This window comes from Pecten maximus, chromosome 18 (assembly GCF_902652985.1).
Source record: "Pecten maximus chromosome 18, xPecMax1.1, whole genome shotgun sequence".
In the NCBI taxonomy this organism is placed as follows: Eukaryota; Metazoa; Mollusca; class Bivalvia; order Pectinida; family Pectinidae; genus Pecten; species Pecten maximus.
The window spans coordinates 23,601,851-23,626,478 of record NC_047032.1 but is presented as its reverse complement, the minus strand read 5'-3'; the positions used below and the strand labels follow the sequence as shown (position 1 = coordinate 23,626,478).

Sequence of the window (24,628 nt, the reverse complement as noted above, 5' to 3'; positions counted from 1 at the left end):
TTTGTGTTTATATCATTCAGGTTTCATTTTTTTTCGTTTGAGTAATAGGTGATATTTTTTCATAGGTTAACGTAGTTTACATAAAAAATATGATGATTTGCTACATTTTTGCTTTAATTATCACTGTCTAGGATATTGCATAAAGTGGTCAATACAACAAGTGGATGCGATTCAGTGAAAAATTTTGGAATAAAGTACAATGATAACATTAACATTGCACACGTAGTCTGCCATTCGTTTAAACTTCTGGGAGTGAGCCTGATAACTCCTTCTGTTACAGAATCTAAAAAAACATGAGTTACGGAAAAAGTTAAAAAGCATTTAAATCAGAATTCTGAAACAAATCTTCATGCATTCTGTTTAATGAAAATACACTGTCTTGGTCAGTTCAGGTGATACCAGTATTAAAATACGAAAATGATACGAAAACTATTACATGATCAAGTTACTGAATCCCTTCCACATTTCACTGCTGATTGATTGTACAGTGTCAATATGACTAAAACAAACTCCAAAACCTGTTTTGGAACCAGGCTTATATAATGTTTGGCAAGCCCCTTTCCTTCAGAATCCCTTTACTTCCTTACCAGGGGTTGGGGCTGGTCGAGTACATTAAATATAACATGTATGAATGTTACACAAAATGCATGTCGTGGAATGTCACTATTTAATTAAGGACATATTAAGATATCACATTTGTGCAATTAGTAAATTTCCTTATTGCATGGATACATGACGGCTATATATGTATGTGTACATGTGTAATTCTATACTATTTCGACACCAGAGTGAGAGACTGTAAAAAATCAGTGAAAATTTTCTGTATTAGAAAAAAAGGAAAGGTTGAGCTACAAGCATTTTTTTCAGGATTTGCTGGCAGGCTTTAGCTAAGATGAAATTGTACACCCCTGCTATGTTTATTTCTCGTTTACTACCTATTTGTAATCCCTTTTAATCATACCTATGTTAGTTCGAGTTATGATGTTGTCAAAGCTGAGGAGATACACCACAAATCAAAAAAATGTGTAATACAGGATCATTGAGTACCTTCCTATACCATTACATGATCTCCTGTGTGACCCCAACTGAGGTTAACTAGTCATACTGCTGTATGGGCGGAGTTCTGGACTAACATTGGTATGTGTAATATATATATATATATATACAGCTGGTACCAAATTAGTTCACAGCTGGTTAGGAATCACTCATTCTGTAGAGTAACTGTAGTAGCTGTGGCTGGTACAGATCACAGCAGTTGGGAGACTTTTCTGACCCAAGCCAACATCATATGCTTTGAGACTGGTAGATATACTGGTAACAGTTGAGACCGGTAAATGTAGGTAACAGTTGAGACCAGTAAATCTACGTAACAGTTGAGACCAGTAAATCTACGTAACAGTTGAGACCAGTTAATGTAGGTAACAGTTGAGACTGGTAAATGTAGGTAACAGTTGAGACCAGTAAATGTAGGTAACAGTTGAGACCAGTTAATGTAGGTAACAGTTGAGACTGGTAAATGTAGGTAACAGTTGAGACCAGTAAATGTAGGTAACAGTTGAGACCAGTAAATGTAGGTAACAGTTGAGACTGGTAAATGTAGGTAACAGTTGAGACCAGTAAATGTAGGTAACAGTTGAGACCAGTAAATGTAGGTAACAGTTGAGACCAGTAAATGTAGGTAACAGTTGAGACCAGTAAATCTACGTAACAGTTGAGACCAGTAAATCTACGTAACAGTTGAGACTGGTAAAATCTACGTAACAGTTGAGACTGGTAAAATCTACGTAACAGTTGAGACTGGTAAATCTAGGTAACAGTTGAGACCAGTAAATGTAACAGTTGAGACTGGTAAATGTAGGTAACAGTTGAGACTGGTAAATCTAGGTAACAGTTGAGACTGGTAAATGTAGGTAACAGTTGAGACTGGTAAATCTAGGTAACAGTTGAGACTGGTAAATGTAGGTAACAGTTGAGACTGGTAAATGTAGGTAACAGTTGAGACCGGTAAATCTACGTAACAGTTGAGACCAGTAAATCTACGTAACAGTTGAGACTGGTAAATGTAACAGTTGAGACCAGTAAATGTAGGTGACAGTTGAAACCAATAAATGTAGGTAACAGTTAACGTTGAGACTGGTAAATCTAATCAACAAATTTTCACCTGGTATTCAGTAAATGGTATTCAGTACATTGTTACAGTCTACTCCTGTGTGTATATAGTCATCCTGTGAAGAAGAAGAGTTATGATATCTGTGAAAGTGTAGATAAATCTCCAGTGATGTTATCTCAAATCTGAGCTGTACTACTTGTTAATATAACAAAGTCTGGACACACATGATCTTTTACTTGATGTGCTTCACCTGCTTTCATTCACATGGGTCAACATTTGGCCAGTGTCTCTAAGGTATTGAGCACTTATGAATGTTTTTGTCTATAAACACTGGTTTGTGGGTCATGGTCAATGATGTCACTCAGCATGGAGTAATTATTCCACCCCATACTTCTGTTGTGTAAGGGACACATGTAATTATGTACAGCTGTTATGTTCTTCTTGTCTAAGGTACATGTATATTTATGATGCTAGTCATTGACCTTAATGATGTCAACATTAAAAACATGAGGTTATCTTTACAGGCTTTTAGAGGTCAGTGTCTTAGAGGTCAAGGAGACAGGGGTTTTAAAGGTCAATGAGTTAGGGTTTTCAGAGGTCAAGAGGTTGAAGCATTTACATGTCAATGGGTCAAGGCTATCAGAAGTGATGGGGTTGAGCTCGAGGCTATTAAAAGGTCAAAGTGACATGGCAAGGCTTTAGAGGTCAAGGGGGTGAGTCTTTTATAGAGGTCAAGGGAGAGAGGTTATTGATGGCCAAGAGGGAGTCTATTAGAGGTCAAAGTGATATTGCTTTTAGAGATCAAGTGGATTAAGCTTTTAGAGGTCAAAAAGCTAGAGGAAAAGGATATTAGAGGTCAAGTGGTGAGACTTTGGGAGGTTAAGGGGAGAGGTTACTAGAGGTCTAAGGGGGATAGGCTATTAGAGGTCAAGGGGTGAGGTTATTAAAGCTTTGATAGGTCAAGGCATATATTATCAGCATTGGCTACCATATGTGAAGGTAATTAGTATTTTATTTGTTCTTATTTGTATCCTAAATAAGATACCTTGAAAATGATATTATTGTTTCATTATTTCTTCAAAAAACACATATTTAAACTTTTGGTGAAACCATAAAAAATATTATCAATAAAAAAAAAACACCTTTTAATAAAGTGCTGTGAAACCTGACTTCACAGACACTGTATACGTATGGGACCAAGTCAGTGTGTCTCTGATATGACAGTGTGTTGGTTAAATTAGTATGGATAAATGACAGTGCAGCATGTCACAGTTCTGGTATGGTCGGGTGTTACAGGATGTCAAAGTTTGTGTTTGGAAATTCAGGTTTTACTATATTACTTTTTACTCTGGACTGGTTTTGATTGGGTCTGGGAGTCACCCAGTGCTCTTCAAAATTCCCTCAAGATTCTGGCGCAGTTAACAAAGTTGTATTTAATAGACCAAAAAACTTTTCAAATTAGCCATTAACCTAATTGGCTGCTTTTAATTTAAACCCGTCCATCTAAAGTAACATTTTATTTGGTGTCAACATTAGGACTTCATTATGTAACAAGAAATTAAAGTCATGATTGTAAAGGAAAACTGATTAATTATTATGCAATTGCAACCATAGTCTTGTTTTCCAAATTGTTTTTGAGCAGTCAGATGAACAAGAGTTTCAGGGTACAGGCAGCATGTACCTGTTTGTTTGCCAGTGAGATATTCAATTCAGTTCATTTATTCCTTTGGCCTTTCAGCCAATCAGATTTTACAACATACATACAGTATCGCAAAATATTGCATGAATCACATAGGATAAAGTATATATATGTATATGGAAAAAAAACTGAGATTACAGAACTACACACTCAATTATGAACAGCAGGTTATGCATAAATGCATACATACATAAATGAAAATTCTTCCTCTAGATTGATGAGAAAACACAATGCATGGTCACTCAGGTAAGGTTTCAGACGTCCTGCTCAGAAAAAAACCCATACCCTGGACAGACAACACAGAGTATGGTGGTCACTCAGGTAAAGTCTTTTAATTATCGGTACTGGTCAGAAAAAAACCCATAACCTGGCCTGGACAGACAGAGTATGGTGGTCACTCAGGTAAAGTCTTTTAATTATCGGTACTGGTCAGAAAAAACCCATAACCTGGCCCTGGACAGACAACACAGAGCATGGTGGTCACTCAGGTAAAGTCTTTGAATTATCGGTACTGGTCAGAAAAAAACCCATAACCTGGCCTGGACAGACAGAGCATGGTGGTCACTCAGATAAACTTGTAAAGTCTTTTAATTATCGGTACTGGTCAGAAAAAAACCATAACCTGGCCTGGACAGACAGAGTATGGTGGTCACTCAGGTTAAGTCTTTTGATTACCGGTACTGGTCAGAAAAAAACCCATAACCTGGCCTGGACAGACAGAGTATGGTGGTCACTCAGGTTAAGTCTTTTAATTATCGGTACTGGTAAGAAAAAACCCATAACCTGGCCTGGACAGACAATTTAACACAGAGTATGGTGGTCACTCAGGTAAAGTCTTTTAATTATCGGTACTGGTCAGAAAAAAACCCATAACTTGGCCTGGACAGACAGAGTATGGTGGTCACTCAGGTAAACTTGTAAAGTCTTTTAATTATTGGTACTGGTCAGAAAAAAACCCATAACCTGGCCTGGACAGACAATTTAACACAGAGTATGGTGGTCACTCAGGTAAAGTCTTTTAATTATCGGTACTGGTCAGAAAAAAACCCATAACCTGGCCTCGACAGACAGAGTATGGTGGCCATGGTCACTCAGGTCTTTATATATATAGCTATATAACGGTGGTACCATGGCCAGCAACAAGCTACTTTTGGTAAATGTTACAATAAGTCATTTATGTTATCTACCAAGGGAACCTTTAATGTGTTACAGTAAGTCGTGGCCTTTTATATAATTACCAAGTTATATATGGATTACTTGTTTAGCTCTTTTTAATATTTTATGACCAACTGTTAACTCAATTCTGATTAAAACTGATACATATCTTTATGACTTTACAATTGGTTTCATCTACAATAAGTTCATGTGAGATTCCCTCAGAAATATTTTACCTGCTTTATCGGTAATCAGCATATAGTTTAGGAACTCTTTTTCACTATCATCAAAAAGCTGTAGTTTCCATCTTGTTAACATTAGAAATATTTGAAAAAAATATTGAATTCCATTGGCCCTATGTTTATGTCTTTCAGGACTTGCATCTGAACATTAATTCAAATTCATTGTCTTGAAATATCAATCAACAATTATATCATCAGAATCACCTTTCTTTCATGTGTATAATGTGACCTTTTGTGCCCCAAACCAAATATGTTTCCACATTGAAATACTTAACATACATGTATAGCTACTCACCAAATACACTTGTTTTTACTTAAAAAGGTGTTAGAAATAATCAGAAATACAATAAACTATGCCATTCAACCAGGCCAGATTCCCATCCTTGTAGATTTATAATATTGAGTGGGGTTGCAAAAGAAAGTCTTTCTGTGTGTGGTATAATTTATAATGAATCTATGTCGGGAAGAAACTTCATCTCAATTACATCTGACTTTCTGGGGGAGGTTTGCTTGATAATAATCCTATATATATGTTACGGACAGACAGTCGTTTCCAATCTATATCTGGTCATTTCCAATCTATATCTGGTATCATCAATATGTCATCACAGTATTTTATATTTTTAGTAACATCATTTTGCTTTTGAGTTATATAAGGATGCTGTCTTGTTATGTACACTCATATTGATATAGCTTGGTGCCATATTAGGAAGGATTTTGTTTTTGCGTTAAATGAGAGAAATGGTTGATTTTACCGATGGCTGTCAGTTTTTCAATCATTTGTGTAAAATGTCAAACTTACACTTTGGATATATATACAGTCAAACCTGTCTATAAAGGACACCAAAGGGACTGATCAAAAGTGTCCTTAATAGACAGGTGTCCTTTATAGAGGTTAATTATAAAGTAAGTTGGAAGGAGTGGGTCTGATGAGTCTGTCCTTTATAGACAGGTGTCCTTTATATAGAGGTTAATTATATAAGTTGGAAGGAGTGGGTCTGATGAGTCTGTCCTTTATAGACAGGTGTCCTTTATAGAGGTTAATTATAAAGTTAGTTGGAAGGAGTGGCTCTGATGAGTCTGTCCTTTATAGACAGGTGTCATTTATAGAGGTTAATTATAAAGTAAGTTGGAGGGAGTGGGTCTGATGAGTCTGTCCTTTATAGACAGGTGTCCTGTATAGACAAGTGTCCTTTATAGAGGTTAATTATATAGTAAGTTGAAAGGAGTGGGTCTGATGAGTCTGTCCTTTATAGACAGGTGTCCTTTATATAGAGGTTAATTATATAAGTTGAAAGGAGTGGGTCTGATGAGTCTGTCCTTTATAGACAGGTGTCCTTTATACAGAGGTTAATTGTATAGTAAATTGGAAGGAGTGGGTCTGATGAGTCTGTCCTTTATAGACAAGTGTCCTTTATACAGAGGTTAATTGTATAGTTAATTAGAAGGAGTGGGTCTGATGAGTCTGTCCTTTATAGACAAGTGTCCTTTATACAGAGGTTAATTGTATAGTTAATTAGGAGTGGGTCTGATGAGTCTGTCCTTTATAGACAAGTGTCCTTTATACAGAGGTTAATTATAAAGTAAGTTGAAAGGAGTGGGTCTGATGAGTCTGTCCTTTATAGACAAGTGTCCTTTATATAGAGGTTAATTATATAGTAAGTTGAAAGGAGTCGGTCTGATGAGTCTGTCTTTTATAGACAGGTGTCCTGTATATAGAGGTGTCCTTTATAACAGGTTTAACTGTATAGATCAATTTCTTTACTGAGTTTCAATATTGACATTATTGTGTGGATAGACACGCTGTTTTAATAACAATAAGTAGGGTTTACATTGATGAAAGTTTGGAGTATTTCTGAATTTGATATACAGTACATGTATATTTGTATTTGGATGGCAAAACCATCATATAACTAGATTGCAGTCTTTGAGAGCATTTCATGCGTGTGAATATGTTTCATATATGTGCAGCACAGCCTGTATTCAATGTTTGAATGATCAAAATTTTGAGATTCTACACACTAATGTATTTCCAAACTCACTCCATGTTGTTCGCTAATTTAAGCCTCACTTTCAATTCCGACTCGGTTGTATGGAAATGGCGGCTTGATGGTGTATGGTGATTTTATTGATAATAATTAATGATGATTTATTTGATCTTTACCTCAATACATGCACTATTTTGTTCACCTATCACAAGCTGTTCCAGATGTTGAACCCAAATGTTAGAGCTGTCGGTAATTAGGCGGGAATTTTTAACCATAACTTTAATTTCATTTTCTTTTAAGAAGAGACTCCGAAAACATAAATATATGAGTTAAGTCAATGTATTAGTTATAAATGTTTCAAACTGACTAAAATGACCACTAGGTGATGGTCAAGGATGGGATAAATAACAAACACTACCCCGCATATAGGTAATAGGTGAGTGAGAAGACTGAAAATACTTACAAATAGGTTATCTATATTGGTCAGCAGCCAGACATGTATACACTGGCCGGTGGCTAATGGTCAGCATGGCCAGAGATCAATACATTTGGACAAGCTTGCATTGATGGATACATCAAACAGAACAATTCACCAATTTGAGAGTTATAAAACATTTGGACTTCCTATTGATCAATCAGGATGACACTTTCATGAACTTGTTTTTTGTAGGTCTGTTACATATGATATTTGATTGAAAATTTCATAAAGTTTTATTTGGTTATCAATGAGAAGCTAACAAGACTGAGAGCTTGGTCGTAGCCTGGGATCAGTTATCAATGTGAGAAAGTATTGTTGTAATTACTTCTGCTGTTGTAATCCCTTGTCTCCTTGTGCTTGTAGAATACTTGCACTGGTAACTGTAAAAGTCTGAATTTTGGCGAAAAATCTGAGTTTTAAATACATATCTGAATTTCAGCCGAAAAGTCTTAGTTTTTCAGATATACATTTTATATTCAGATAAGTTGGGGGAAACTCAGATAAGTATTATAAAATTCCGATTTGCATGCTGGAATTCAGATATGTTGGGTAAAATTCAGATGTTTTCTTATTTGTGCCCTCGGGCACCCCTTCTTGCCGGCGAGAGCAGCACAGGGTTTCACACCTCCCGTGGAGCCGGGTGTTCATGGTTCACCGGCACCAGCTTACCTTTACCTGTGCTGTATAAATCATCCGCGTGCGACTCGATCGGTCACCAATATAGACTATCCTACATCGGTCGCTGTAAACTTCAACATTACGGCCGGTAAAGTGTTTTAATTTGTGATTATCTTCGTCTGTTTTTAGTGTAATGACCAGTGTCGTTGTTCCGTGTGTTGCGTGTGTTTGATACTTTTCTACCTCCGATAACAAAAGATCTGACTGCACGGTGCGGTGATGCAATCGGACCGACGACGTTTTGTACAAGGGCATATCACAATCGACAACCAATATCTCTTATTTCCAATTGGTATCTAAGCTTAATTAAAATGATATTCTCAATAAATCTGTTCACGTGTTGTTATCTGTTGAAACAGTCGGTTCGTAACGTAAGTAGCCGCCCATATGTACAGTACTGTGCAGTGCGTAATTAATAAAAATCGTGTGTTGATACCGATATTCACACTGTTATAGACCAAACATTATTTATGTGCACTTGACGAAAAATCAGACCCAAATCAACATTACTACAGTAGCCTACTTGTTCGCACACTTTCGATGGCTTGTGGTCGCATGATAGTCATACGTCTGGCCGTACGCAGCGCCAGCAGGCGGTCTATTTTAGGACCGATCAAAAGCCGTACGTCTGTCATGGGCTACTAGCTAGCTACCAGTACAAACAGAATCACCTACCGTAAGTGTCGCTGCTGTCCTTTATATTTCTTACAGAACCATCGTTTTGTTAATGATTATTAGGCGAAATTGGAAAATGTTAGTCTTTGTGAACAACTTAATCGTATATTTGTTTTGACGTATATATAACACAGTTACTATATTCTTGTTTCAGGTATCCCATGGCTGTAATACGGTTGCAGAAAAATTAGACCAACTTTCTAACCAGTTGCAGTTTTCTTCTTCGTGCCTGGCCTGAACCATGCTTGCTATTTATTGACTTTGATATATACTGTATACCTATATCCGTTAACATTATTTGACATATTTACCCTGTAGCATTTTAATAATTTCCTAAATACGTAGACGTATATATCGCATACATGTGACGTTTATATACGTCTCTGCTTATAAAATAATGGGGCATATCAGGACTCATTTCACGACATGTATGTCGTACAATATGTTTTATACAACAGAGATACACATTTAAATATATATTTTAGATCGTGGAAAAATATTTCGATAATTTTCTGAATCGCACTTATATATCGTGTATCATTTTGATGATGTTCTGAATAGAACTCGAGCATCAAAGTTTCTTCATGTATCGGTACGAATATATATCGGCAACATTTTGATAATTCTTCGTGATTTATAGCGGGGCGTTTTGTTTTTGTTTGTTTTGTTTTTGTATTTTTAATATAATCGAGGGTAGAGAGTGGTGAAAATTTGATCATTTTCTTAAGATAATTGGACAGACGTAAATGGTGTGCCATGTAGATTTTGTTCTTGATATATCCTGCAACATTTCGATAATTTTCTGAATAGAATGGGACGTATACATTGTGTAACGTTTTTTTTTAAATATAATTTTCTAAATGTATCTGGATTTATAAGCGTCATTTTGCTTTCATTTTACGTGTTTTACTCCCGACCCTCATAAAGTTAAACTCATAAAATCATAGCCGGAATCATTTTACCGATATCAAATCTTCTAATAAAATCCTAAACGTTACGTGTAGATTATCTTTTTATTCATACAATACATGAACGAACATTTCATCTTAACCCTGGGATACTGATTATGTCGATAAAATATGGGTCTCCATTCCCTACGGGATGTCGCCACAGCAAGTACCCATTTCTCCCCGTAGCTCAACAAGGACTCTTCTGTATTTTACCTTCGAGATAGGATATTACGTAATTCAATTCATTTCCAAAAGCAACACAGTATGAAGGATTCCAGGATACATACAGAATATAGTAGTCTTGTCACAGCTCATGGTCTTGAAATCTGTTCAAATATGCATTCCTATGTCATGGGTATGTAATATAATTGTCCCTATATTTATATTATTGTAGAACTCGACACCGCGACATTGTCGATGGCACGCCGACTTCTCAACGGTCCAGTGAACAAAATAATTGACCTGTAATCAGTGTCATCTGGACTAGCAGAGGTTGTGTATTGTAACTGACTAGGGAAGTGACCACACCATATTTGAAACAATGATCTAGTACATGAACGTTTTGCTTATGAAAACTCCTCACCTTAACAATAAAGTTCGCAAAATTGGTAAAACGAATTATGGATTGACGACCGATATCCAAACCGGTACAAATTAAGGATGTATCGTGGATTCCCATAGCAAGGACCCATTGTAATACTTTGATCAAACATTCGTTACGATAATCTACAGTAAGTATTTAACCGAGATAAATACTTAAGATAAATGCGAACTGTTAAGTGATTAAACAGTATTTAGTATTATCTTTTATTTTTTTAGGGACAGTGATGAAATAAGAAAGAGTGCGTGTATGAAGACTTGTATTTTGCACGAATTTACCTGGATCCGAGACGTGAATATCAGATAACGCGTCTCTGTCTTGACACAATTAAAATTATAAACGATGACATATAGACATAAAACATGGTCGATTATTAATTCGCCTATTGTAATTTGTAATTAATTAGAAAACATCTTAGGTGGTGCACAAATGATATAACTAAATAGCCAAATAAAAAGTTTGCTATGAAGCAAATGTTTCTGTTTTTCTCCACAGTCCCCACAAAACTCCGCCAAACCTGAGGCCAGCGGTTAGAAGTGACAATGTCGGGTGGCAAATTCCATACTCCTGACTGAAAATAGTATGTTTTAACGTAAATTGAATCGACTGTTAATTATCGACAAACGAAATCTAGGACCCGGGGAGGGGTCATGTATATGCATGTGTGGATTATATATTTTGATCAATGTTACATAAGAAGAAAACGAGATGCTGATATCGAGCTGCTTAACTTAACAACTGCTGTGTTTAATCAATAAGCATCTTGATTATCTGATTGCTCCAAGCTATGTCCCTTACCTGTACTCGAATCAGATCAAACGGACTGGAGGCGTCCTTTAGAAAGGTACTCTACCTACCTGTCAAAGCGCTATCCACGGGTGGCCACATTAGCCATGTGCAGGTGTCAGGTACATCCAGTTCAAGTTCTTTAGGACTTTGAGCGAATTAGCCCATCAGTTTAGAGTACAGACATATTATTTAACATAATTCACAAAATCATATATATACAGGTTAAACCGTGGAACGGCTGATAAACAACGATGATTGGAGAGTGTATTTTTATATTCGTTTCCTCAAAGTTTCATGTATTTATGATTATGTAATTACATGTTAAAAAGTATGTGTACACATGAGCACATGCATTGAAGTAATAATTCTAACCTTTTCTTTTCCATGTGCAGGTGTCAGGTACGTCCGGTAGACATTCTTTTCTGACCTGATGTAAATGTAATTTTTGATAGCGTTGGCGCTTTCGTAACTGCAGCAAGTTATTTATATAACCACGAAAATAACATATTTTTGTTAGTTTTACATCATTTGTGAAACGGGATATTTTCACCTATATCAGACGATTCAATGTTGACGTTTTACAGCCGTTTTACCGCTCCCTGCTATGTACACAAACGGGGTACGGACAAAAGCCCGCTCTTGACATTAGCCCCCGGGACATTAGCCCCTAGGACGAAAGCCCTTCACACTAATAAAAAAGTGGACATTTGCGACATCGATCATATAATACTTGCAAAATGGAACACTATAATAATTCAACAAGTTCGGTAAGTTAATTTGTGTTTCTAATGTTTTATGTTCTATTACGGATACGTATCTAATCAAAAGTCCGTGGAACAACTGACGTAACAACTAACGGTGATAAATAAAGGCATTCAAAAACCTATTGTATATTCAAATCCCATACGACTAATTTATCAGACGACACGTACCCATTCCGACTCGTATCCGTAAATCTATACAGATGTGGTTTACTCTACTCACAAAAAAATACCAACATTTAGTTAAGTCGTTCCTTAATTATTTTCGGATTTGGAAGATGCATTTATTTCAGCTTTAACGAAGTTGTCAAATAGCTGGTTTAAATGATGCATGTGCAGTCGATATCATACAGTAATGTGGTTGCAAGTTGCCAGAATTTGCATTGACTGCTTCCACTCGTTCTACTTACTTACTTAACAGGTGTTACGTCCGCTGTATTACGACATTACGGTCTTTCAGCTGACGAAATGACGAAGATGCCTTCTTGCTGGTCATCAATTGATAAATATTTCCACTTCAAGAATGGTTTTGAGGAAGATGGACATCAGCTTGACCGGCATATTCTGATGGACATCAGCTTGACCGGCATATTCTAAGTCCTGTGCATCGACGAATCATTACATAAAATAATCTTTTGGTTTTCATTCCTTTATATTGTCCTAGAGACCATTTACATTACATCGTTAGCATGTGGAGCTTTATCAAATTGTTGTACATGTATATGAAGAAAATTGTCAAAATGTTATGCAACACATATCCTGTTATATAAATTTATAAGAGAAATAATCTAATAGTCGTATGCTGTGCGCTTCGTCCTGTTCTGCTTAATGAATTATCAAAATGTGACCCAATATGGTAAAATACGGCCCATTATTAATAGAAAGTTATCCTGATGAACAATACATCCGGTCCTGTTACATTTCACAAAAGTATTAACATTACGATAAACGATACACATGCAAGTACTATTCAGAACATTATATGTGTCGGTATAATATTTACGTATACCATTTATTTAGAATATACGTCCCAGTATATCAAGAAATTAGTCAAAATTTTACACGATGCACATATCAAATTATTTAAAAATGATCAAATTCTAAGAGTGTGTTTGAACTGAACAAAGATAGTCAGAATCGCCAGGGCTAGATACAGGAAAGGCAACTGGTAAGAAAGTTGGTTTGATGTTTTCAGTTCTCGGACACCTGAAACAAGAAAATGGCAATAGTGTTATATTAACGTAAACACAATTATGATATAACGAACCTGCTCCCTAAGACAATTATGAAAATGTCAAAGAGAACACGACACTTACGGCGACACACTGCGTAAACTATGCCTTTTGATCGGTCTTAAAATAGACCGCCTGCTGGCGCTGTGTTCGGCCAGACGTATAACTAGTCATGTGAAAACAAGCTATCGAACGGGTGAAAAATACACACAAAAATAAAGATACAATGTGGGTTTGGGTTCGTTTTTTACGTTAAATGTATGCTGATCAGCGCATATATAGTTAATATTAGGTCTTTAACAGTGCGAATATCGGTATCAACACACGATTTTTATTAATTACGCACTGCACAGTACTGTACATGTGGGCGGCTACTTACGTTACGAACCGACTGTTTCAACAGATAACAACACGTGAACAGATTTATTGAGAATATCATTTTAATTAAGCTTAGATACCAATTGGAAATAAGAGATATTGGTTGTCGATTGTGATATGCCCTTGTACAAAACGTCGTCGGTCCGATTGCATCACCGCACCGTGCAGTCAGATCTTTTGTTATCGGAGGTAGAAAAGTATCAAACACACGCAACACACGGAACAACGACACTGGTCATTACACTAAAAACAGACGAAGATAATCACAAATTAAAACACTTTACCGGCCGTAATGTTGAAGTTTACAGCGACCGATGTAGGATAGTCTATATTGGTGACCGATCGAGTCGCACGCGGATGATTTATACAGCACAGGTAAAGGTAAGCTGGTGCCGGTGAACCATGAACACCCGGCTCCACGGGAGGTGTGAAACCCTGTGCTGCTCTCGCCGGCAAGAAGGGGTGCCCGAGGGCACAAATAAGAAAACATCTGAATTTTACCCAACATATCTGAATTCCAGCATGCAAATCGGAATTTTATAATACTTATCTGAGTTTCCCCCAACTTATCTGAATATAAAATGTATATCTGAAAAACTAAGACTTTTCGGCTGAAATTCAGATATGTATTTTAAAACTCAGATTTATATGCATTTATAGACCGCCTGCTGGCGCTGTGTTCGGCCAGACGTATAACTAGTCATGTGAAAACAAGCTATCGAACGGGTGAAAAATACACACAAAAATAAAGATACAATGTGGGTTTGGGTTCGTTTTTTACGTTAAATGTATGCTGATCAGCGCATATATAGTTAATATTAGGTCTTTAACAGTGCGAATATCGGTATCAACACACGATTTTTATTAATTACGCACTGCACAGTACTGTACATATGGGCGGCTACTTACGTTACGAACCGACTGTTTCAACAGATAACAACACGTGAACAGATTTATTGAGAATATCATTTTAATTAAGCTTAGATACCAATTGGAAATAAGAGATATTGGTTGTCGATTGTGATATGCCCTTGTACAAAACGTCGTCGGTCCGATTGCATCACCGCACCGTGCAGTCAGATCTTTTGTTATCGGAGGTAGAAAAGTATCAAACACACGGAACAACGACACTGGTCATTACACTAAAAACAGACGAAGATAATCACAAATTAAAACACTTTACCGGCCGTAATGTTGAAGTTTACAGCGACCGATGTAGGATAGTCTATATTGGTGACCGATCGAGTCGCACGCGGATGATTTATACAGCACAGGTAAAGGTAAGCTGTGCCGGTGGACCATGAACACCCGGCTCCGCGGGAGGTGTGAAACCCCGTGCTGCTCTCGCCGGCAAGAAGGGGTGCCCGAGGGCACAAATAAGAAAACATCTGAATTTTACCCAACATATCTGAATTCCAGCATGCAAATCGGAATTTTATAATACTTATCTGAGTTTCCCCCAACTTATCTGAATATAAAATGTATATCTGAAAAACTAAGACTTTTCGGCTGAAATTCAGATATGTATTTTAAAACTCAGATTTTTCGCCAAAATTCAGACTTTTACAGTTACCAGTGTTGTAGGTTCTTGCATGCAATATTTCATATTCATGAATGCTTTGTCTGATTGTGACCTGGAGAAAATCTCAGACTGATAATGAAATCTGGTAATATTTTTCTTGAAATGGCAAGTCCTGAAGAATCAGTTCATGAAATATTTTGTCAAATATCCTGGGTTTATTGCCCTGTTAAAAGTTATGGTCATTTTGAGGCAGGGTTACCTTGTTGTAGTTTGTGACTACCTCACTAAACAACATACAGGAGGCCCGTCGCATATGCCATCTAGAGCAAAAGGGTAAAGTGTCTTGCTCAAGGACAGAACCACAACAGCACAGACCGGCCTGTTTCAGTTTCCTAGAAAGACAAACTGACAGTGGGTAAGGGAGTATGTGTCGAACCATGCACCTCATATCTTCATCTGAGGTTGCGTGGCCAGCTCTCTAACTGACTGAGCTATCACAGCCCCTTTTGCATATTAGGATATAGGTTTAAACATATGAGTACATGTAATTTGACACAAAATTGTAGGTGGTTTGAAGTAAACAGAATGTAAGTGTTGAGGCTGGTAGCTGTTTGACATACCTTAAACTCACCAGGGTATTTCAAACATTGAGCAACAAAAACCATACTGGAATGTTTCTTTCCATCCTGGTTTGTCAGGATAGCTCTGATCAATCCTGTAGAGGCACTTGCACAAAATGTCTTATTAAAAAACTGAATACAGTTATCTGATATCTGGTCAGGACTACCTCGTTAACATTGATTAACATTACAGATCTATAAGAACATACACTGATAGAGTCGCAGCACACCAATCTTTACTACTCTGATTGTCTCCCAGATCTTATCCACTGCTGCTGTCTATACTTTTACACGATTATATGCTTCAGCATATACAATATCTACCTGTAGCTTTGTGAATATATATGAATTTTGCATTGTTGGAAAGAATTCACAGCCAACAAATATGTACATCTGAGATGCGAACAATTTCTTCAAGTGCACATCTGGATATTTTTGGCAAAGGATTATTCCGGATGAATCCCTTCCATAAGATGTCTGATTCTACTACTAAAAAATAACTATTCAAAATGGTTAATAATTAGTGTTGTCACACTACAATAACATAATTATCTCCCCCTAATGTTATTGATTGAATGTTGTTACCAAGATTGAATGTTGTTACCAAGACATTAAAGGTAAATCGCCTGAAGATAGCCGATACATGGCAACCGCCCGAAAATAGCTGATACATGTACACGGCTTGAAAATGTTAGTGCATAGTGATTATCAACTGCAATTGCCATATTGAGTTCTTTATGTTTACATATATATACATATGCACCGAATATTGCACAATTGATCTTGTGCTAGATGTCAATCAAGGTGGACTGTATACAAGGAAAAAGTGGTTTTGTCTTTTATTAAAGGACATTGTTGAGGAATAGATTGAAGCTGCAATTTACACCAATATATAACTCTGTCCATGGGATGGACACATGTACACATGTCCATGGGATGGACACAAATGTTCATGCTGTGGTGAGTAAAATGCTCCTGCAGCTGGTATATTCAGGACCAAATCTAACAATCAGGAAGTTGGATATAATTGATGAAATGAACTTAGAAAAAAATATGCAGGTAACTTTAATTTTGACTAATTAATTATAATATAACATCTTGACATGATGAGCAGCCAGACAACAAAAATCATGTTGCCAGTTTGGTTTATTTTGTTTTACGTCCTATTGGCTCATGATGCCAGTTTGACATAAATGTTACACACTTGAACATGATGACCTAGTAATTATAACTTATTATGTTTTTGATACTGTGTAATGTAAGACCAAAATAATATAGATAGCAGTGACTTATCTGTAGTAGTAGAGATTTGAATTTATCAGGAGGAATAAGAAGAAATTAAAGTATTAAGTAGCTATAGGAGGTCATGATCAGTATCCACAGTCTGGTTACCCCTGTCATTATTTACTTCGTTGTTGACAATTTAATGATGTCTGATGGTTTGTATTTGAAGATGTTTCAGTCGAGTCTTAAGAATGTGCCATTTTACACCCCGGTTAGTTTATCAGAGAACCAAAAGTATTTAGCTGGCTTAAGCTTAATGACACTCCGTGAGATGTTAAAACTCGATCACATATGAAATTAGATTAAAATTTTATACCAGGGTCCTATGACCTTTTACAAACATTATTGTTTACACAGTTCTGGATGTAACATGCGGGTAATTAGTATTTGTGAGTTAATGTTGGATATATCTGTACACTGCTAATTACAGTAGAGTTGGAAGTTACTGTGAAGCTGCGACAGAAGAGAGTGTTTCTTTCCTCATATCATCGTTTTTGAAAGCTTAACGCTATAGATGTACAAGGCTCCTGGTGGCAAAGAGGAAGTTTATTATTTTGTTAGAATATTGTAATTTATATACAGTTTCTATACTATAGAATATGAACATTGTCACTGTATGGCTGCCGTTTGTGATTACTGAAAACCTTACTACAGTGGCATAGACAGGTTTCACACATTCAGCATGCATGCTGGCACATTACTGAAAACATTTTCTGGGGAATTTTGATTGTGTCAATGTAAAAGCGAAATTGACATGCTAGAATCAAACTGTAAGGCAGAAGCACTCCTAGGAGGATATCGCATCCTAAAATGTAATCAAATTCACAAACCCAGAAAATTTGTGTGCTTACAGTTTATCTGGCGACATGAAACATAGGAACAGTATTTCATGATGTATGTGTTCAATAATACCAGACAAAAATGCTGAGCAATTAAGGTACTGCAAATTAAAAGGAAAACTATTGGGAAATCAAATCAGTATCTGGCTAGCTACTAATGCTGTGACAGTGAATGTAACTCCTACTGCACACAGTACAGAGTATTACACAATGTAGATATATTGTATGATCTCTGCTTATGTCATGTAGTATGATAGAATGACATTCATCAATGTGGATTAAGTGATATACAGCATTATAATGACTTAGTCATATTTACCATATTGAACCTATAAAGGGCTCAAGGGACCGACACATAATCTTTGACTCAAAATAGCAGGATGAGCATTGTAGGACAGTGAAATAACATTAATTGATAGGTATTTACTGAACTCACTGCAATCTATAGTCATGTATGTTTATTACGAAGGCATACGCTTATTACATGATAATAGCGATAGACTGATATGGTTACCTCAAAAGAAGTTTGTATTGACAGTGTCAGTGGCCTCTCAAGAGAAGTTCTTCTGTATTGACAGTTTTAATGGTGTCTCTAGAGACGTCTGTATTGACAGTTTTAATGGTGTCTCTAGAGACTCTTCTGTATTGACAGTTTTAATGGTGTCTCAAGAGACTTCTGTATTGACAGTTTTAATGGTGTCTCTAGAGACTTCTGTATTGACAGTTTTAATGGTGTCTCAAGAGACTTCTGTATTGACAGTTTTAATGGTGTCTCAAGAGACTTCTGTATTGACAGTTTTAATGGTGTCTCAAGAGACTTCTGTATTGACAGTTTTAATGGTGTCTCAAGAGACTGTTGACAGTTTTAATGGTGTCTCAAGAGACGTCTGTATTGACAGTTTTAATGGTGTCTCAAGAGACTTTGTTGACAGTTTTAATGGTGTCTCAAGAGACTTCTGTATTGACAGTTTTAATGGTATCTCAAGAGACCTGTATTGTCAGTTTTAATGGTGTTTCAAGAGACTTCTGTATTGACAGTTTTAATGGTGTCTCAAGAGACTTCTGTATTGACAGTTTTAATGGTGTCTCTAGAGACTTCTGTATTGACAGTTTTAATGGTGTCTCAAGAGACTTCTGTATTGACAGTTTTAATGGTGTCTCAAGAGACGTCTGTATTGACAGTTTTAATGGTGTCTCACAAGGGAGACTTCTGTATTGACAGTTTTAATGGTGTCTCAAGACTCTTCTGTATTGACAGTTTTAATGGTGTCTCAAGAGACTTCTGTATTGACAGTTTTAATGGTGTCTCAAGAGACGTCTGTATTGACAGTTTTAATGGTGTGTCACAAGGGAGACTTCTGTATTGACAGTTTTAATGGTGTCTCAAGAGACTTGACAGTTTAATGGTGTCTCAAGAGACTTCTGTATTGACAGTTTTAATGGTGTCTCAAGAGACGTCTGTATTGACAGTTTTAATGGTGTCTCAAGAGACTTCTGTATTGACAGTTTTAATGGTGTCCCAAGAGACTTCTGTATTGACAGTTTTAATAGTGTCTCAAGACTTCTGTATTGACAGTTTTAATGGTGTCTCAAGAGACTTCTGTATTGACAGTTTTAATGGTGTCTCAAGACTCCTCTGTATTGACAGTTTTAATGGTGTCTCAAGAGACGTCTGTATTGACAGTTTTAATGGTGTCTCAAGAGACTTCTGTATTGACAGTTTTAATGGTGTCTCAAGAGACTTCTGTATTGACAGTTTTAATGGTGTCTCTAGAGACTTCTGTATTGACAGTTTTAATGGTGTCTCAAGAGACTTCTGTATTGACAGTTTTAATGGTGTCTCAAGACTCTTCTGTATTGACAGTTTTAATGGTGTCTAGAGACTTCTGTATTGACAGTTTTAATGGTGTCTCAAGAGACTTCTGTATTGACAGTTTTAATGGTGTCTCAAGACTCTTCTGTATTGACAGTTTTAATGGTGTCTCAAGAGACTCTGCTGTATTGACATTTGTTAAGCATCTCTCAAGAGAAGTTCCTCTGTATCAACAACTGGTGTGGTCTCAAGAGAGGATCTATCAACAACTGGTCTGTATCAACAACTGGTGTGGTCTCAAGAGAGGATCTATCAACAACTGGTGTGGTCTCAAGTGAGGATCTGTATCAACAACTGGTGTGGTCTCTAGAGGTTTATCTATATTGATAACTGGTGTGGTCTCTCAATAGAGGTTTATGTATATTGATAACTGGTGTACATTTGGTCTCTCAGGAGAAACTCCTCTGTATCAGCAACTGGTGTGGTCTCTCCAGATAATTTCTGTATTGACAACCACTGTCTTAAGCTTGGTCTCAAGAGAGGATCTTCTGTACCGACAGCAGACATGCATGTTTTGATGTATTTAATGAAGGAATGGTGTAAATGCAAAGCATATTTTACTCTTTCCAGCAAATAGGAAAATATATAACTTTGCTTATGATGGACATTTCAATACAGAATTTCCGAGTCCTGATCATGACTTGCGCTTTCTACAGAAGTTATTGCCCCTGATATTTTAGCCCTCTTTTGTTTGGGGAGGTAGCATGCCATCACAAGAGCTCGAGGTATAGGGTAGAATCGAAAGGCAAGCTGTTGTTTCATTCTTGTCATGATGTTGGCATATTTCAGCTGTTTGCCGGTCTGCAATGTGGCAAATCGTAATAAATTCTTCAAATGTCCATGGATGGAAGGTGTAAAATTCTTTTTTGCTTCCAAACAGAAAAAAATATGAATTTAGAGAAAGTGGACTTCGTTGATAGTGTCTGGCTTCTGAACAATAATTGGCAAATTGCTCTCTAAGGTAAGGCCTACTCACACTGTTCCCTTCACTACATAACTGAGGTTTATTGACACATACTGTAGTACTTGTGGAGCTTTCATGTTTACTCATAGTTTAGTATCATTTTGTGTACCAGGTTTTCAAGATAAACTGTTATCGACATTGTTTAGTTGTCTGTATGTAAAATGTCTGTAACTACATTATAACTACATTTTAACTCTGAAGTGCATCAAGCTAATAGTTTTACTTCTACTGAGTCCCTGCCTCATTTACATATATCCATATTATATATTGTTCTGGCCTCACAAGGAGAGACTAACTCAGATATTCCTTATCACTTACTGATTTATTTGTGCTGATCATGAGTATAAGTGGGCTTGTAAATGTACAAGAAAAAACATGGAAAACGTGGTGTTTTTGTTGGAATGTGTGTATAATATTATTGTATCTGACTCGTTTCTCAGTAAAAATGGCATATTTTGTTTCTTGTTTGAAGCTGACCTGGGGATGAATAGTGTTTCAGAATCTTTTATTTGAATTTTTGCTATGACAATATTTTGCAAAGAAATTTAATCTTGAAACTGGAATTTCTAATTTAATTTGTATTGAATCTGGAATGGATTTGACAGTGAGCTATAAACTAATCTATGGAGAAAATCATGCATGTATCGATCAGGATTTCTTATCTTCCTTGTAATGTATTCCATTGAAAATGCAATGGAGGCGCTTTGTAATACGCCAACCACGTTTTTACCAAGATGTCCAGTTTTTAAGGCAACTATAGATTTGTAAGTGGGAATTTTGTAAAGAAAACAACAAAATTTCCATGAAGCTCTAGTTGAGCATATACAGAAGTGATCAATTAATAGATGGATTAACAAGGTTTGGTGGTACTAATACATAGGATTAATCATGGAAACAGCATTTTGGCCTTGGGGAAACTGCATAATATCTTAGCAGAAAAGACAACGAAACATCAAAACATTTTGGATTGTATGAAAATTGATGAGTATAAAGTTATATGATCAGTGCAATCCAGACAAATGAATTACATATATATATACTATATAGCATTGATATTGATGTATAATTCCCCAACAAGAATTGATGAATCTAGGACTTAAATGTTGAATTATCTAGATTCATCTGTAAATAATTCCTTGCCCACAAATAAGCCTCCAGCTTCTTAATTTTGTAGAATCATTGATTTTGAAATATTCAGTTTAAAGTGGTTTGCAAAAAAGCCCTCCCCAAACTTATATATTACACTTTTACATTGAGGGATGGGGCTTGTTTGAGTATTACTTATGGTAACAAGTAATTAGTGGAGGGGCTTGTTTGAGTATATTTATGGTAACAAGTCACTAGAGGAAGGGGTTTGATTGAGGTTAAATATGGTAATGAGTCATTATGGGAGGGGGCTTATTTGAGGATAAATTTTGTAACGAGTCATTAGGAAGGGGGGCTTGTTGAGATAAATTTGGTAACGTGTCATTAGGGGGAGGGGCTTGTTTGAAGTTATATATGGTAACAAGTCACTATAGGGGAAGGGGTTTGATTGAGGATAAATATGGTAATGAGCCATTAGGGGGAGGGGCTTGTTTGAAGTTAGATATGGTAACAAGTCACTAGAGGAAGGGGTTTGATTGAGGATAAATATGGTAATGACCCATTAGGGGGAGGGGCTTGTTTGAGGTTATATATACACTTAACTTTTACTTTAGGAGAGGGGTTATATGTCAGGGAAAATATTGTATAAAACTTTAACTTTAGGAGAGGGGTTTATTTTAGGGGAAATATTGTACTAAACTTTAACTTTAGGAGAGGGGTTTATTTCAGGGGAAATATTGTACTTTTATTTTAGGAGATCTATAGAGGGGGTATATTTCAGGGGGCTTAATTATTATAAATACGGTAGTTATGTTCAATTACCAAATGAATATGCACTTGTGTGTCCTGGAAAATGAAGACAGCTGCCAGTGATCATGATATATAGCTTCTATAATCTTAAGCCTGAATCAGAATGTACCTGTACACTGATCAAACATATTCTTTGTTATTCTATTACCTGCCCTGCTCAAAGATTTGTTATGAGTATTTCATGAATATTCCAGTTATATGGACACAACACAATTGACAATGATACTGTTATTTTACAGCAGTAGATTTATAGATACAATCCAGTGTTATGTTTTCAGGATTGGTTTCACTTTTTGAATCCTTAGATTTTAGTGGCAGCAATGATTTTTTAAGAAGTTTTTTGGTTAATGTAAAAGAGCTTTCTCAGTAACTTGGGCCGCAAGAGAACATGTTAGAAATAAGCGAGTAGTATTCACATGCCCTAAGACATTTCAACGTTTATATTTTCAGACATCTGTGACATTCCAGAAAATATCCGATTCTGTAAGAATCTTCAGGTCCTTGATATCAGCAGTAACCCTTTCTCAAGGTAAGCACTTGCCAAAGTAATTATCATAGAGACATCTAAAAGGGATCTATGTACATAACTTCAATACTAATGTAAAGCTCACAATGGTGTTCAGGTAGTGTGACATCTGAGTTGGTGGTGACTTCATTAACTATATTAGTTTTAATCAAAACTTACCGGAAAACATATTCAACACAATCTGCAGTTTATAAATATTAAATAACATCCTTAAGATGATTTTTTTCGACACAATTAATGGCTAGTTTTGATTTTCCAGACTACCCAATGGCTTTACACAGCTTCGAAACTTGACACATTTGGGACTCAATGACGTCTTGCTTGAGCGACTCCCTCATGATTTTGGCAGGTAAGAAATTTTTTTAGACAAAGTCTTTTATTTCTGTTTTGGGTATTTTCAGTTTCTGGGAGCCAAACAGGAACAAGCCATGATAATGGCGGATATAGTATGATAATGGCGGATATAGCATAATAATTGTGGATATAGCATAATAATTGCGGATATAGCATGATAATAGCAAAGTCCAGAGGACAATTTTTCAGTCCTGTAGGTCATTTATTTCATTATCTACAAACTATGATTAATTGTTGATGACACAGTAAAAATATCTAGGGTCAGACTAAGAGCCAGTTATAATAAAATCAATAGGGTCTAGAAGCTGACACAGGTCACAGGATTAGCTAGCTGATGAGGGCGGTAATAGTCGTCTGGTCAGATTCCAACATTAATGACAGACTTTCTTTATAAGTAATCATGATTAATTTGTAGCCTTATAGAAATCTGGGTACAGGAATTGTATTAGTTAATGAGATTATATTTGACAGTTTGCTATAATGTTTCTATGAAGCGCATAAGACAATGAAGTCCTTTCCGCTTGCACTTTTAATTTCTTGTAATTTCATTGGAGAGAATTTCTTGGCATGGAGCTGATTTAATGTTAAGGTCATAACAGAGGTCAAAGGTCAAATCTGAGTTATGTCATTGACAACTGGTGATATGTAAACTTAAAGTAAAAAGATCTAGATAAGACAATGCAGGAGGAGAAATCTATATATATGTAAGATTATCCATTACGAAAATATGTAGTGTTTTAAGTTCTGTAAAGCTTTGTTTTAGAGTCTTTAATGGACGGATGTATGTGTTAACATGTACTGTTATATTTCATTGCAGTTTAACAGGACTAATCTCCCTTGAGTTGAGGGACAACAATATTAAAACCCTTCCACAGTCTATGTCGCTCCTGTGCAAACTTGAAATCCTTGATCTCGGCAGCAATGAAATTGAGGAATTGGTAAGTCTAGCAATCATGTTGTGGCTGACATCAAATATCTTCTAATGTCTGGTTATTTGGTTTTCTTTTGAGCTAA

General features: G+C 36.3%; 1 protein-coding gene across 1 annotated transcript in view; it reads left to right on the top strand.

Moving 5' to 3' along the window:
• Positions 1-24,628, top strand: part of LOC117316319 (protein scribble homolog) — a 150,845-nt gene that overhangs the window by 12,533 nt on the left and 113,684 nt on the right. The window contains exons 3-5 of the mRNA XM_033870859.1: positions 23,185-23,263; positions 23,520-23,609; positions 24,432-24,552. Coding sequence (XP_033726750.1) covers positions 23,185-23,263; positions 23,520-23,609; positions 24,432-24,552 — 290 coding nt within the window. The remainder of the gene's footprint in view (positions 1-23,184; positions 23,264-23,519; positions 23,610-24,431; positions 24,553-24,628) is intronic.